This window comes from Pinus tabuliformis, chromosome 4_2 (assembly GCF_031772625.1).
Source record: "Pinus tabuliformis cultivar Carrire ecotype Pingquan chromosome 4_2, CPIR1, whole genome shotgun sequence".
Lineage (NCBI taxonomy): Eukaryota > Viridiplantae > Streptophyta > Pinopsida > Pinales > Pinaceae > Pinus > Pinus tabuliformis.
Genome location: NC_142304.1, coordinates 308,955,419 through 308,973,101, shown reverse-complemented (window position 1 = coordinate 308,973,101; position 17,683 = coordinate 308,955,419). Strand labels below are relative to the sequence as shown.

The following is a 17,683-nucleotide window of genomic DNA, read 5'->3' as shown; positions in this document are numbered from 1 at the left end:
GAATAACAAATCAAACCCTACCTCATCCAACATTGAAAATAAAAAACACATTTAATTAAGAAAACTAACCTATATTGCACTCCCATCTCACACCAAAACACCGTGTTTCGTTCAAGGTCCCACAATAATCCATCAAAGTTCCAAAGGAATGTGTCTTTGGTCTCTCATGTTAATGCATATAAATTCCTAGAGAGAAGCATAAGAATAGTTTCGTGCATATCGATGTGCTCATGTTCCTTCAACGTTCCTTTACATTAAAAAGTTATTTCAATGTAAAGCATTATCTAATTATTAAATTGTATGCCTTTTAAATTGGGTGATAGGTGTAAAGCATTATCTAATTATTAAATTGTATACCTTTTATTTATATAATATAAATTATAAACGTTAAAATGGGGATAGATGTAAGCGGGGTTTTTAATCTAATAAAAAGAAGGTTATATTCATTCAGGTTTAGTTTAGATATAGTTAAATAAAGTAAATAAATGAAAAAAAAAAAAAATTGGGATAAGTGTAAACAAGGTTTATAATTTAATAAAAATAAGGTTGTATTCATTGCGGCTTAGTTTAGATATAGTTAAATTAAAGTAAATAAATGAAAAAATAAAAAAAGACCAAATTAATTTGATTCACATTTTTACATAAAGTTATTAAAAATTTTGATTCACTTCTTACATGAAGTTATTAAAAAATAAATAAATAATTGTCAAAATTTTGGATGTGCACTGTGTAGAAAGATTTTGACAATATGAATAACTATACAAAACTCCACTCATAAATAAATAATGTTTTTAAATAAATCTTAACCACTAAAAAATAAATTGTGTTATTTTTTTTATTGTATTGAATTTGAGAAAATTTCTTTTAAAAGAAGAGTTCAAAATATAATTTAAATTTAAATTTTAGATTTTTCCAAATACATTTTTAATTAATTTTATTTAAAATTTGGTTAAAATTTATTAAAATTGTAAATTAAATATTTTCATTTTTTTAATTAAATTTATTTATTTATTTAAAACACAATTTTTATAAATAAAAAGCATTTTAATTTTATAAATGAAAAATTAAATATTTAAAATATAAATTTTAATATTACATTATAATATATTTCAATTTTCAACTTCAAAAATAAATTTATTACCATAAGCTTTAATAATAAATTCAATACTATAATATGATCGATGATAAAGTTCACCAACTATAATGATTAAAATAACATGAAAGGAATGATAAATTTATAACTTTTTTATTCATTAAACTATAAATTTAATGAAATTTTTTTATATTAATGAATAGAATTTTTATATTCCTTTGTGAATAAATAAGATTAATTTTTAAAATTTATTGGAATTTTTTCATATTAATGAGTAGAATTTTTATATTTCTTTGAGAATAAATAAGATTATTTTTTAAATCTTTTGATGTACAAATAATACCAATTGTGAAACCTCTTTAAAATCAACCAAAATTATTTATTAATATTTTATCCAAAGAAGAAAGAAGATAAGAAATAAAAAATCATTGCAAATATTTGGAGGCACTTATACTTTATAATTCCTTGGATGCACTTATACTTTATAATTCGTTGGATATATAACAGAGGCCTATTGAGAAAGATACTAAAATGTGTGTTAGTATTGAAGTGTTTAAGATGTTGAGATAATTGACCACAAACATAGCTAAAGAATATATAGCTTGTGAGGGGAAATAAATTAAATAAAGAGTATTGTGGATATTTCTAAGCAACAAATATTCTTGAAAGTTGCTAAGAATGTATATATTATAATTTAGTTTAAATTTGGGAGTAATAAAGGACGAGCATCATTTCTCTCAATATTGTATCAAGCTTTTCTTTTTGAAGTATATTTATTTTGATTATGATCTTCCTTTTAGGTTCTTTAGTATTAGTAATGTTCAAGGGAGGATCGTACAAAGCTTTTTACTATTAAGGATGTTAGTTGGCCAAGAATTGTGCATGAATGAAAATAAAAGATATATATGTTGTTGAGTATTATTAACCTTCATGGAAGTTCAAGATCGATGCATTTTACTATAAATACAATGTTAGATTTAGCATAAGAGACGAGGTGTACTTCACCATCCACATGTACAATGCAACATTTAATTATGTACTATGAAATCTTGGTTTAAATCTATGCATAATTACTTATTGGTCAATGCACCAAATTGATAAACAACACAAATTCAAAACATCAAGATAAGTTCGTTCAACCTATCTAAAAGTTACAGAGTGACAAGATTATTGCAACAACGATGTCAACATTATCAATCTGTCATAGGCATTGTTGATTTAGTTATGAGTAAGCAGATTGCAATTTAATTTTCAAATAATTATATACTTGGCCTAGGCCCAGTGTGGAATTGTGATTTAGCATTTTCGATGGAAACCTGTAAAAAAGGTTGTGGCTTAACCAAGGTATTATCATTTTTTTGCACGTGAGTGCATGATGTGTTGGTTGGGGCGGTTGGCTTTCGCACCCCCAACCACGTTCGATTCCTGCGGGATGCTCGTTGCTGCTGCAGCATTTCGATGTTCACGTATGTGTTTGATGATGACGTAATGTGTTTGATGATGACGTATTCTGCTCGATGATGACGTATTCTGCCATATTCTGCTCGCTTCGGCGATAAATATTGTATGATGAATCTGCTCGCTTCGGCGATATATGATGTATTATGATTCTTCAGCGGGGATTCTCTCCCCACTGAAGAAGAAAAATTAAAAAAAAAAAAGAAGAAGAAGAAGAAGAAGAAGAAAGAAAGAAAGAAAAAGAAAAAAGAAAAGAAAGAAAGAAAAAAAAAGAATAGAAAAAAAAAAAACAAAAGAAAAAAAGAAAAAAAGAAAAAAGAAAAAAAAAAAAAAGAAAAAGAAGAGAAAAGAAAGAAAGAAAGAAGGTATTATCATTTTTATTTGATTTGATGTGAAGTCAGATCGTACATTATATTTGTGCATTGTAGTCACTCAACGCACAGCTGCAAATCACATTCGGTGACTAAAAAATGATTGCAAAATAAGACTTGAACTCTCTGAACCAATCAAAACTCAAATAAATAGAATTTAAAAAAATAAAATAAAAAATAAATTATATTTAGTTTGCAATGTCTACTCTATAAAATATTTACCCCGTAAGGCGTTCCCTCTGAAGCGAACTCCCCTCCATGCTACCGTGTCTCGATGTGGGCCGTTAGATGGATTGTTAGACGATTAAATCATCTCCAGCCATCGGATCACTGCAACAGAGTCGTTCGCCCTGAGGTCTCAAGCGACACAGCGAAATTGGGTACTCAAGCGACACAGCGAAATTGGGTCGTTCGGCCTGAGGTCTCAAGCGACACAGCGAAATTTTATGGGTCAGCAGCGGTTTTTGATGTGCAAAGAAAACCTCTGAAGATGAAAATCAAGGCGTATATTTCTGATTTCAAGCTTGCATTTGAGCGTTTCTGTATACATGCTGGAGGGGGCAGTCTTGGATGGAGAAGAATATACCGTATCGGAATGATCTGCTTTGTATCTATTTCAATATGGAGGACCAGGCCCTGGATCTGTTAGGGGCATTTCCAGGGAAATTGTGGAAAAGAGTTTCATCCGGATTCGAACTCCAGACCTCCCAGATGATGCACATAATGTTTTTTTACTGCAGGAGCTGTTGTTCAACGGCTGGAAGACTCAATCATGCCTTGGTTACTCGCTTACCCTTCTTGCTGTATTGCTTTTTTCTGTATTTCATGACTATATTGTCAATCTGCGGTCTCGTTTCAAGGGGATTTTCTGAGTGGTAAAGCTGCCTTGGACCTCAATGCTCCTCTGATTGGAAGAAACCTTAGAGCACTTGGATTTAGGGTCATGGAATCCGCCCTTTTTGGTCTGAATGCAGGGCTGGGATATTTGCTCATGTTGACAGTGATGTCTTTCAATGGGTTTATTGTAACTTTGTCAATATTCCATGGTAATAGGAAGCATAGAGATCTAAAGGAAACAATCATGTATGCAGTAAGGTCTCTCAGAACACTGCAGGGGGTGGTTTGAAAACGGCTATGATGATTACCAGAACACTGCAACCAGGTTAAGATGGCAGCACTGTAAGTCGATACATTGTTTGATTATATATTTAATTTATTATATCCAAACTTGTACCCGATTTACCAAAATATTTTCTGTGGCATCGTGTTGCTTGACTGCAGCTATGCAATTCCACCCGCTCTCACGTCCAAATCGGAGCCTCCTCCATTGTTTGATGGAACGACCAGGTGGGTAGCTAAATTTTTATCGTTACTGTATCTAAATCATCACTTTCTGTTCGAATGTGTATAGTATCATACTCTGTTTAGCGATTAAATACTGAAATTGATCTGGGGTTTGCAGATTGTATATCAGTGTGACATGCCCATATGCCCAGCGAGTTTGGAGTGCCAGGAACATCAAGGTTTTTATCATGTTGATCCCCTATTTTGTGTGGGTAGTTCTTCTACTGATATAAGATACCATTATGCAATGACTGAAACGATTGAAAAGAAAATGCAGGGTCTGAAACGATTGAAAATAAAATGCAGGGTCTTGGTGAGATTCAGATAGTTACGATTGATTTGCAAGACATGCCAGCATGGTACAAGGAGAAAGTTTATCCTCCGAACAAGGTTGGCACTTGTTTCTATGTTTATCTAATTTTATTTTACTTTTAGTTACTCAAGGGCAGTTGGATCCGCTATTTGGGTCATGGTTTAATTGCTATGTAATTAGGGCCTGTAGTGTAAAAACTTTGCTATTAGTTTCTTATCCTGATCCAAGTAGATGCAAAAGAGAAATTAGATGGGTTGGTCCTCGTTTTACCTTAGCTCAGGTAAAAGGGAACACGCTTGCACATTAACCAGCAGTCTAGCAACCTTTTGTTAATTGATAGAGTATTCTGTTTGGCTCAGTAGATTTGATCTATGACCAAGTAAATTGGGGTGGGGATCATAGGGTTATTGCATGAGCTGGATAAGGTTATTACCTTGCCAAATTTGGGGTCTGTCTTGCCACAAACCCAAATCTTTTATTATATGTGCATTGTGCTGGCTACAAATTAGTATGTTGTCAGATGTAACTTGAATTAATAAGTGATTTATGAGATAACACACTGTTGCTTAGGGTTCAGATGCAACTCCAAGCTTAAGATCCACACACTTCTCACTGTGTCCTGATAGGTTTGAAGCTTAGAGTTCAAATGCTACTCCAAGTTTATGAGCCATCCTCTCACTGTTGCTTGAGAGGCTGCAATGAGTTTTTGATCATCACGGTTTTATCCTTTTACAATTTGGGCACGGAATAAGAAAGACCAACACAGATTTGGGATTGCTTTTAACATTCCTAGTCAGCTAGGAAGACCTATTGCTTGTGTGTTTTTGTGTGATCATCACTAATCTTTCAAGCAAGGAATGTGCAGAAATAGAAGTGCCAAATGTCAAATGTTACAAAAGGGCCAAATGTCTGCAAGATATAGAGCGGAACTTGCAAATAACTCGCTATTTTCAATTTTTCAGGTTCCTTCTCTTGAGCACAATGGCAAGGCCACAGGAGAGAGTCTGGATTTACTTGAGTATCTCGAGAACAATTTTGAAGGACCTAAACTTTTTCCCACGGTTTTGCAAGTGATGGTTCAACTGACTGAGCTAACCCTTCAGGGTTGGACATGATGGTATGCACTCATCCAAATGCATGTAATCTAATAAAACAATCTACTTTAATGAATGGATATTCACTCTACTCTGCTGAAAACAATCAATAGGATCACAAAGATCCAAGTATGGCTCAAGCAAAACATTTGGAATTGGGTAACCAACACTGTCAATCCACATAGGTGTAAAATGACAAATGTGTTGCTGGTGACAACATTACCAATGGAGGTGATTCAAGGTAAAAAGTTAAAAACACTCTTTCACCACTTGCCCATGACCACCTTCAATGACTTTTGTTTCTTTTTCAAACAATACATGATGCTGATCAGAAAATTTATGATAAAAGGTGAGAATTCCATCAAAGAGAAGTTAAGAGATCTTCGTTACCTCTTCTAAATCCTATTCACATGGAGATTCATCATACAGAGGACTATATTCAGAACTAGAAGCTAAAAGTAATTATATTCACATAGATGATGTCTACATATCATTCTTCACAAACACTCCCAAATCCGACCATGCATCTATTTTCTCTTTCTATGCCAATTGAAATAATAAACCTGTCACATACATCCATCATTTTTTCCAAGGTTTCCATCATAGCCTTCCTTGAAAATGTGATTTTTTTTTCAACCAGAACCAGAAGCTAAAAGTAATTATGTTCACATGGTTGGATGATGTCTACATATCATTCTTCACAAGCCAGTCCCAAACCTGACCATGCATTTATTTTCTCTTTCTATGCCAATTGAAATAATAAACTTGTCACATGCATCCATCTTTTATTCCAACATTTCCATCCTAGCCTTGCTTGAATATGTGTTCGTTTTTTCAACATTTTTTCCAAGCTAGGATTTCATACAAAAAATAAAAGATCAGTTGCACTCACTAAATCTCCCTTAATAATACAAATGTGAGACTAAGAATGTGTATGCAAGTTGATTTGAGTTGTTTCATGAAACAGTAAAACACGGCACTTGATTTGCTTGCCCCAAATTGAAATTATGGTGGTTTTCCCATTTCCTCAGCGATCTTGAAGCTGAAAAAGAATGGCAGCCTTCAAAAAATGCAACTCGTTGAACATCTCTCAGAATTATAACAAATAATATAGCATATTGTCGTCGCAGAATTTAACTTTCAAGTCGTGTTGGATTGCCTTCAATTTCGATAGTCTATCAAAAGTTATGAGATATGCAATATATAAAAAATTTCATGTCCTGAAATTAAAAATGTGCTCATCCAATTTGAAATTATCAGTAACTTCTTTCATTATACATCCCAAATAAAACATATGATATTATCAAGATTCAATACGAAGCTAAGAATATGGACTTCCAATGGGTAATTCAAACCTAGAATTTTCTTATGAAAAACAGCCAAAATTTTGAAATAATAGTCACGGCCGTAGTAGAAACATGCTTTTGGTATGGCTTTTAAACTGCCATGTCTTGATCATCTGATCTCCTATTTGGATAGGTTCTCTTTTTAAGTTTTTAAAACCATCTACAGTTTGAACTTTGAAGTACTTTCTGGAACCCAATCTTCCATAGGCGGCAATAACAGCACAAAATGATGAACAATTAGGCACAAACCCAGCTGCCCGGATGAAACTATTCGATGCCAAATGAAACGCCCAAACCGTTTGGGCAACCCTTTTGAATCAAGAATCAACGTCTAACATATAATCGTGTGGCTTACAAGATGACAGGTAGGCAGAGAGGGGAGTTGATCTCAAGCAAGCCTCTTCTAACTGTCCACTACACCTAACTAATCTGACCAGTTTTTATATTCTATTATAAATTCGTATTCTTATTAATAAAAAAAAAAGATATATAAAGTGCAAGATAAAACCGATTAATCCAAACAAACACATCAATCACGGTTGTGTTTAATATTTACTGCCAGAGAAGATTTCCTTTAGAGATCTAAGTTACCTGTGCCGATTTGATACTTGTAACAGAGAACTGATCAATCGGTTTTGAGTCCTGACAATTGCTCTCTGTTTCTTCTTCCTCTGTAGCTTTGCCCGATTTACTTGAGTATCTCGAGAACAATTTTGAAGGACCTAAACTTTTTCCCACGGTTTTGCAAGTGATCTTTCTCCAATTTAATGACGTCTCTTTCATAACCTGAATGAATATTGAATCATCCTTATCAATCATGGTGTAAACATCTTCCAATGACACTGACTAGTTATGTCATGATTTGATTTTCTTGACATGTGAACATTGCTAAGGCCACAATAACCCTGTTGTGTTTTTCTTGTTCTTTGCTATTTTAATGATTTCCTGGTCCTTAATTGCTTGAGCACTTTGTGCCAATTTCGTTTTATTCACTTTGTAAGGACTGACTTCTTTTTCATTAGATGATGTGGAATTAGATATTTGATGGCAAGCTTTTGAACTTATCAAATCTGAAAATTAAGAGTATGGAAATACTGACTTGCTCTCGGGGGCTCAATAGAGGACATAGAAAGCAGGATGCATGGTTGGGGTCACGAATTTGGATTCGTCTCTCTTTTTTGAGGAGCTTCCATGTCTGATACCAAAGTAAGCCCAATGGCAAGGTAGAGTTTGATGGTTATTAGTTAGTAGGATGACCATCAATAATTTTCACCATTTTCTCATTCTTAGGGCTAGAAGTGAAAAGCAGCCACCTTACTCTAAGATCTTTTTCCATAGCATTAAGTTGTGAGTGTTTTAAGAGTTTCCTGAAATTGGAATTGGGATACCTTTCTTGATTTTCTTCAACTATTCACTAGTCTTTCTTTTCTTGTGAATTTGAGGATGAGTTTTATGAGGTTTCTACGATGGATTCTAATTCACTGGATATAGTATGTTTCTCTCCGTATTAAACCATCACTGGGTATAGCACACTAGGCTGGGATTTATAGATATATTTTAAGATGCATTACCTTGCTCAAATTACCATGTTTCTTGCTAAAGTTTCCCTATATTGAAAAAATTGGGTCAATGCACAATTTCCCATATAATCCAGCTTCTTCAAAAGAACTTGGGTCTTAAACTACAATATTTCTTGTAAGGTTACACATTGGCATATTGTAATAAGATATTGAAAAAAAGGTGCAAATCCTTCCTACTGACTCACTTTTTGGTGTACTATCTCATATGCTTGTTCAGCATCTTCGTCCTTATGTCTTGTGATCCTTATTACTTGGTCTGCAAGCTCGTTGAGATAGTTGTGCACATGGTTAGCGCTGCACTGTCCAAACTGCCATACTTTTCAAGGCCAGAATCTTCCTGGTGACTCCACCGGCTCCAGTCATTCTCGTTTTATCTCTTTCTGAAATTCGATGGTCCAATCCACCAAGCTTTAATCGATGACCGTCTGATGTACGTCACTTACCAGCTTGCATGAACCATAGTTATGAAAACTGTTCAGTTCTGATTCAGACCAATTTTGCCCCTAAACTGGTTTGGAGCTGTGTTTTCCAACTTTACTGGATGACGCTGATCCATGGGAATTTATGTATTTTTCGGTTGCCCAATGTTTTAATCTACTTTTTTGGTAAGTACAGTTTATTTTGTGATTTTGGAAATTTTGGTTCTTGACCTGTGTGGTTCTGATAACTTTGGCAATAATGTTTTGACATGCACATTAAATCCTTTCACTTCACAATCTGACCTTTTAAAATTCAGCTGTAAAGTTTTTCTAAAGAGCACATCTTAAGCATTTTGGAGAAGTCGTGTATCATATTTTGTCCCAATAAATTTTTATTGTTAAATAAACATAGGTTTGAAGTCTATTTTGCAAGTGCATTACTAATTAATAAAGGATCATAGTTCCAAACTTACACACATCAACTGGGAAATAGTGTGCAGCTCCATTTTAACAATAATCAATCTCTCGTATTTACACTATATAACCATGCCTTACCTTTCACTATCTAAGGATGGCTTGTCCAAACTATTAGATTATGTGGCCAATACTTTTCATTAACATTACATTTGTTTCTTAAATCTTTTTTAGATCTTCATTTCAAAATATAATTTAATGTCAATGTTATCACTTTAATGTGATGTATTAATCCTATAATTGCTTTTTGATAGGATAAGTCTCACCACGAAATTATGAATTTTTTTCAGGTGATATGGTTGTCTCACTAATATTTTAATAATTTATTTTTCATATATATATATATATATATATATTGTCAAAATGGTGTCTTCTTAAATATAAAAAGGGTGAGTGATACTTAAATGTTTCCTTTCCTTTTCATTCAATGTTTTTTGGTAGGATAAGTCTCATCACAGAACTATCTTTTTTTCAGCTGATATGATTGTCTCACTAATATTTCAATAAATATTTTCTTATTACCTTTTTGTGGTCAAATAGTGTGTTCATAAATATAAGAAGGTTGAGTGATACTTAAATATTTCCTTCCCTTTTCATTTGATGCTTGGAATCAAACTTGTCTTGCACACTATTTAACCACCTTATATAGATGGTGCACTTGAGAAATACAACTTGTATTCACTTTCTAAAGGTCTGCATAAAATTCTTAAGTCATTCTCTTCTAATTTCTCTAAATATCAACTACGTGTCATAGACTAATGGAAAAATTACTTAATCCTTTTTATCATATAAAAAAAAATTCAAACACACTTTTAATCTTTCATCCAAGAAAAATATTTAGTGAGAAAGGGTTATCTACCACTTTTTTCATAGAGTCCTCTGCTATTATTAAACAAGGGTAGCTACAAAGTAGCAAGTACCTATTTAAAGTTCTTAAATTTTAAGTTTCGAGAATTCAAATTGCTAGAATTTAAGTTGTGAGAATTTAGTGTAATATTGGTTTTTTGTAAGAGAATTGTTCAAAGTTGCTAGAGTTTTAAGTTGTGAAAATTTTGTGTGGTTTTGGGTTTTCCATGTTATTAAATTTTGTCAAAAGGAATTAAATTTAAATTTGTGAGAATTATGTGTGGTATTGGGATTTTGTGTTTTTCAATTTTGTAAAAATGAAAATAAAGACTAGGTATATCAGTGATCAAGAAAGGTTATAATATCACAGACATTGAGTCTAGCAGCCACAAGGAACCTTCCATATTGTCTTTCTTTATGTGAACCTTCTATATAGGCATATTATGTGCAACAAATTTCAGACCAATTTCACTCATGCATAGGGGTGAGACACTATATTTCCATAGTCGTTGTTACAGAGGTCATGGGGAGATGTTATTACTTTAATTTCTTTAAAAACTATGTTGAGTAGCCTTCCAAGTTGCTAAGTAGATTCACAAGTGGTTTATGATGTAAAACATTTGTGGAAGATCTTATTAATTTAATTTCTTTAATAACTATGTTGAGTAGCCTTCCAAGTTGCTAAGCAAATTCACAAGTGGTTTATGATATAAAACCTAATTTCAAATGAAGAGCAACCCATCTCAAAGATACTTGTTCAAATCCTCAATGTAGCTTGTGTCAAACTCTTATACTTGTTTCCATCTTCCAAATGGCTATTTGATTATTTAATTCCAAACAAAAGTATCTTATGAACTGCAATGTCCATCTTCACAAAAGCACATACAGTAAATTATAGCTGTAGGTTATGATATCTTTATTGTGTGCATATGGATCCCTAAGTATTTTCAGTTGAAAAGCAAATCTACATACTAATTCTCCATGGCTTAACAAAGATGTTTCTTCAAATGTATCTAGCTTAGGGAAACCTAGTATTTAAAAACTACTTAACTAAAATCTTTCCCTCGCCTCTGGTGAAACTGTCATTGAAATTTGTTGTTCAATACTGGAAAACTAAGAGGCATTGCTTGGTTATTTAAACCACAAGGAGAACTGACACATATGGTGGAAATGCGGATCAAAGTGGAAGAATGATACACTGCCTTGCAAATGCTTTCAGCGTTCACTACTTGTGTGCTGATTAATTCTTTAAAGTTTCTTCAGTTTTTCAGCTCAGAGTTCATGTTTGCTCTGTTTTACCAATTTTTTTAGCTTTGGGCTTTTGAAAAGTTGCACCTCAGGATCCATGTTTGCTCATTACCAATCCATTAGCTTTGTTACTGATTTCTGTAAGGAGATGCTAACTTTTGTCACCTGTTACTACCGAGATCTACCTCTAAGCCACAGGCCAAAGTGGCCCATCATTTTCTTTTCTACGTTAATATAAGCTGGGGTTTTGATGATTGTAATAACTTTTGTTTCTCTTCTGTGGGACATTTTGTGCAGGAGTTCAAATGGTGTATATAAATAGAAAGATGCAGAAAGTGACAGTCATGGGATATGTGAAGCTGAACAATGTACTGAAGAAAGTGAAACGCACTGGGAAGCATGCACAACTGTGGCCATACGTGCCATACAGCTCGGTTACCCAACCTTTCTCTACTCAGAATTATGACAAGAAAGCCCCTGCCGGGTTTGTGAGGAAAGAGAGCTTCAACACCAGTTCTGTCTCCAACAACCAAGATGATCAGTACGCTACTAACATGTTTGGTGAAGAATTTCTGCTATTCTCTTGTAATCTATAGGCCCCCAAAGCTCCTCATAGATGAGAATATTTGCAGGATGTTAATATTGTTGTAAGTTTGAAGTAGATGTGGAATGACTAACTTTTGTGCTGCTTCTCATCTTCAACAACAAGAGTTTCTGTGGTGAATGAAGGGCTTACATCCTGTAAGTAGAATCCATGTCCTGCCTTGTGAAGCAGCTCTCCATTGTGATAGCGATCTTTGTAATGTTTCTGGTAAATCCTTTAGAATGCTATTTCATTCTGTAATATGATGGGATTCACTCTACAAGATTAGGGGATTCACTCTACAGAGTCCATGTCATGCCTTGTGAATCAGCTCTCCACTTATGTTTATTTTCTCTGTAATGACCCTAGTAAATCCTATAGAATGAGATTTCATTCTGTAATATGATGGGATTTCACTCTACAAGATTGGTTTCAGTTTTACTTGTATTGTGGTATATGAAATTTCTCAGTTTTACTTGTAATAGGATGGGATTTAATTCTGTAATATGATGGGATTTCCCTCTGCAATATTAGCTACTAAATTTTACTTGTATGGAAAGATTACTACTTTCTTTGTTCAATATTTTATTTTAATTTTATTCATTTCAGTCTATTATATTATATTTTATTATAATTTTGTTCATTTCAGTCTATGATATTTTATTCATTCTATCACATTGTTTTTCGAAATTATAAAAGTAAAGGCAGCTTCTTGTCTGTCAAACTGACATCACACCTATTGAGGGCATTTCTGTGCATGCTGGCCTTCAGATAAGGATTTTGCAGCATAGGGTCAAAACTTTGTAGATGACAAGTATCGCCTTTTGCACATCATAGATCCTACTCTTCGACCAGATGTTGAAGGAAGGGAAGAAATCTCAGTGTCTGTGGGGATTGCATTGAATTGTGCTTCTGCTTCCCCTCAAAAGAGACCATCAATGATGAAGGTATTGCATTTTCTAGAAAAAATGCCATCATCCACAACCGATTAACCAATTCTTTCTTCCTATGTAGCATCCTTGCTTTGACATAAGTTGGACAGAGATGAGGACTTACACCCACATTCCATATTCAACAACTCTACTTAGACATTGACATAACTCATATAGACATCTCTATGATTGGGACTCAGCAACAGACAAACTCTGCTGTCAACTCAGCTGCTTATGAAATGGCCAAAGTCTTCTTAAGAATTTCAATATTTCTACAGTTGAGAATTGTAGCAAAGCTCAGGGATCAAACTTAACTCCATGCTTATGAGGCATCCACATTCTCACAGTTTACTTGCAGCTCATTCTCAGTTTTAATGGGAAGGTGATATATGGTGTATTATTGTTGCAGTGGCAGGGGATGGATTTTATCCATTTACTGGAGGAAAAAAATACCTGGTCACAATGTGTCTGTTTGATTTAGACTGGTAATTTTTTGTTTCAATAGCTATCAAATGCTGGAGGAAGGCTTATCATTGCAACTGATGGTGTTTGGGATGCATTGAGCTCTGAGAAGGCTGCAAATTGCTGCCGAGGCTTGCCAGCATAACTTGCTGCAAAACAAATTGTTAAGGTACAAACACTGTTGACAAGGATAAGCGACCAATGTCACCATCTTTAAGTTTATATTCTATCATAGCCTAACCGTTTTAACTGTAGGAGGCTTTGAGGATAAGAGGACTTAGGGACGACACTACATGCATTGTAGTGGATTTGATCCCACCTAAGAAATCCGCACCACCAGCTCCAGTTAAGAAGGAAGGCAAATTTAAGAATTCTTTTCAGAAGGAAATCTACTGATTCATCGTCTAAGTCAGTTGAAAAGCAGCAAAATATAGACATTGTCCAGGAAATCTTTGAGGAAGGGTCAACAATGCTCGCTGAAAGGTAGATAGCCATTTCCAGCTTAGCATCCTTGCAGTAGATTATGTTTTGTAAACACAGACTTATCATTTAAAATTGCAAAGGGAGTAGCCAGAGGCCTGGCTTATTTACATGAAAGGAAGTTTGTTCATGGAAATATTAAGCCAAGCAACATCCTTCTAGGCTTTGACATGGAGCCATACATAGCAGGTTTTGGGCTAGAAAAGCTACTGGACACTGCCAATGTCAAGTATAGTAGCTCTGCTATCCACCTAAGGAACCTTGAAGGTATATTTTCAGGGAGCAAACGATGAGAGGTTGTATCCTCCATGGTCACTCTAGAAATCCTTATAAACCCATGTAAATATGGTCTTTGATTAATATAAAACCTTAAGTTACAAAATCTCTTTCTCTCTCTCTCTCTCTATATATATATATATATGTATGTCTTATTGATAACCAAATATGTATATATTATTTAGACATATAAGGTATCATCTTCACATTGGATACTTTGGAGAAAGGCAATCTTGAGTACCATGATTAAATAAAGAAACACGGAAACACATAAGATATCATCTTCACATTGGATACTTTGGAGAAAGGCAATCTTGAGTACCACGATCAAATAAAGAAACACCGGACTACGGGAGAAGTGAGTGTTAATTTTTAAAATTTTGATATAAACATTGGTTTTCAAGAGAAATTGCAATTAACAATGTACAAATTACTAAATAAATAATTACCAATTAAACTTTTAAGTCACGTTTTAAAGGTGCAATTAAGTTCAGCTTTCATCTTGTCATTCAATTGATGGACACTGAATATTAGATATAACATAAATATATAGGAGTAGCATGTGAGTGTCGGTTTTATAAAGAAGATTCTTTTTATTATTAATAAAAATATAGATAGTCAGTTTCATTTTACAGGGTTATAAATATGAGTTATAAATACAAGACTTAAAAGGTTATAAATATTTAAAGGGTTGTAAATATGAGTTATTAATTGTTTTTACTCAAAACCTGATAAATAGCAATTTAGCAATTTCTTTTTAATTGAGTGACTCAAATTCATGTTTCTTTAGGTTGAAGGTAAACCCACTAAAGTGGAAAAAACTGAGATGCCAATAATTAGAGGGATTGTCATCATGGGGTGATAAGAAATTTAATATTCCAAGAAGAGGAGGTGGTAGTAGATTCTAAATAAATTAGAAATGCAACAACATAAATGTTTGCAACGAATTTAGAGAGATCCACCTTGTTGAATAATGCACACACTACATGGATAATGGATTTCTGCACTTTATGCCTTACGGCGTTTTCTTTGCAACATCTGGTGCAAATGCTAGTTGTTTTATTTTAAGTCAAAGGTGAATTAATTCAATATTCAACACAGAACGAATGTGTCATACCCTGCCGCCGATGACAAGGATAATAATTAATTGAATGTTTTTATATACAGAGTTTGGAACCATTTTTAACAATACTTTTAAGGTTTATATTTTACGGCAAAGATTGTAACTTGTTTAACATTATGCATATTCAATGTTTGATTGTGGTGGATATTTAAAGAATATAATTAGAAATATGGCATCGGGAATAAACTCTCAAGAATTCAAGTTAATATTGGTGTTTATTACGATTTATCAAGATTTATTTTTTATTTTCAATGTTATATTCTATTATGTGACTTGAGAAAATAACCAAATTACAAACAAATACCCAGATAAGGTAACATTGAAAAAGATAAGGTAACATTGAAAAAGAAGGGAGCATTCTCATTAACAATAGGGTTTACTATTGATCAATTCCATGATACTATATGTCAACTCATGAAAGGTCAAATCATATCAGCACTCATCCTATTGCATGGTTGACGAACTCCATGATATATCCTTTAGGGTGAGGTGATAGCTCCCATGTCACATTCCCCAAACTCATAACTTTCACAACAGTGAATCAATGCTCTTAAGCTTGCACAATCATGGTAGGATTAAGGCTATGGTGATGGAGTTGGTTCATTGACATATTTGGTATTTTAATTTGTGACTCTTGTTGGTGCCCTTAGCTTGGCTCTTGGATCTGTGAATTGGTGGTTTTGTGTAGGCAAAGTCTTAGGTAAGTGTTTTTTTTCGTGCTCCTTTTCTTTAGGGGGTAATTCAAAACTAAGTGTTTTCTTAGCCTTCAACCTTGTATTCATTGTGTTTTCACCTCAATTAGATGTGGCCTTGCTATCTATGGGAAAACCTTTTGCTAGTTTTATGATTCTACTCTCGTCATTTAGAAATTCGAAACCCTTTATGCTCTGGGTAATCAACCTAGAATTCCCAATGAGTTTGGAAGCAAGCAGGGAGAGTTTGTTGTTTCTACAGTAACCCTTGGGGGCAGAGATAGGAGGCTTTGATTCTAGGTTCGATGCTTTATTTCATTCTCTCTTAACATAATTCTACTTATGGTTTGCACCATCCTTGCACTCTTATGGATTTGAGGGAGGGCATACAAGACATAGTCAAAATTTAGGAAGACAAAAATTGAAGGCAATAGTGCCTCAATTTAAACATTCTTTAGGAAAATTTTGGAATAGGAGATAAACACATCAACACAACTAGAAATTGTAATGGTTTTTTTGTATAATGGAGGAGACATTTTAGCAAATTGGAGGTAGAATGTGGTGTTTTTCTCAACATCATTATCAAATTAAGACAAGAGAAGTGGCACGGTCCCTAAGTTTTGATAGTGAAATTGAATGTTGGCGAATTTTGGGACAACTTGGTTCATTAATTACTAGACTCTAATGTACTAGTGTATGACATTGATAAATAAGTAGCAGATGAGACTAACAATTATCATGTCATAGGTTAATCCTCTATGTTTTTCAAGGCTATAAGGTTTTTAGGCACTTTTTGTCTATATGAAGCCAAACGTTAAGTATTTCTCTACAATTTTATATATGAAGCCACTTGTATTGGATAGCTACTTGTTAGACTTATGCTCCTTTTTGGTCTATGATTATGGGAAAATGAATTATTTTGATGTAACTATGCGACAAGAATTTGTCATAGCCCTTTTTTGAAAATAAAATATCTACTGGTTTTTTTAAAGAAAATAAATGAAAAATTATGAACATTAACATATAATTTCAAATTTCAATTTTTATTTTATTTAGTTATTTTGTGTAAAGGAATTGGTAATGAGGTTGAGATTGTACTTACATGACACGGGGTTGAGTTCAACTACTACCACTATAACCTCTAGGTGCATTGCACACCCTCCAAGCATGGAGTGCAGGCTACATAAGGTTTGAACCATCGTTGGAAGGAGTGCCTTAACAATACACTTTATCACCAATCGATCTACACCCGAGGGGCATTTTATAAAGGGCATGATGGTGGTATTTTATCCATTTATGTGTGCATGAGTTATAGACCATTTTTAATATAGCATCTGCGGGTGCAACCACACATTTGACCACTACCTCAAGGTGCCTCCATGGCTTCAAGGCTAGGCTCTCATGGAAATTGAACCTTACCAAATGGTGAAAATATCCTCACTTTCCACCATTGCATCCAATCTCTTTGGGATTTAAATTGAAGGACATAGGGATGGGCTTTGATTCACATGTGTGTACGAGGGTCTCAAAACCATTTAATATAATATTT

General features: G+C 33.8%; 1 protein-coding gene across 2 annotated transcripts; it reads left to right on the top strand.

Moving 5' to 3' along the window:
* Positions 1–3,159: 3,159 nt before the first annotated feature.
* LOC149169214 (glutathione S-transferase L3-like) lies at positions 3,160–12,744 on the top strand. Of its 2 annotated transcripts, none has more exons than XM_089428609.1 (6): positions 3,160–4,101; positions 4,204–4,269; positions 4,385–4,445; positions 4,573–4,656; positions 5,542–5,696; positions 11,884–12,744. In XM_089428609.1, exons 1-5 carry the CDS (start codon positions 4,091–4,093, stop codon positions 5,692–5,694), a joined length of 375 nt encoding a protein of 124 aa, XP_089284735.1. In that variant the 5' UTR covers positions 3,160–4,090; the 3' UTR covers positions 5,695–5,696; positions 11,884–12,744. The 2 variants fall into 2 exon arrangements, with proteins under 2 accessions (XP_089284735.1, XP_089284736.1); XM_089428610.1 differs by lacking the exon at positions 11,884–12,744 and having other exon boundaries at positions 3,160–3,702; positions 4,014–4,101; positions 5,542–5,764.
* The last annotated feature ends 4,939 nt before the right edge of the window (positions 12,745–17,683 follow it).

Bases quoted from the DNA above. Each gene is read 5' to 3' on its own strand.
- LOC149169214 (XM_089428609.1), top strand. The intron at 4,270-4,384 runs GTGGGTAGCTAA...TGGGGTTTGCAG, and splicing joins TTGTTTGATGGAACGACCAG to ATTGTATATCAGTGTGACAT. The intron at 4,657-5,541 runs GTTGGCACTTGT...TCAATTTTTCAG, and splicing joins AAGTTTATCCTCCGAACAAG to GTTCCTTCTCTTGAGCACAA.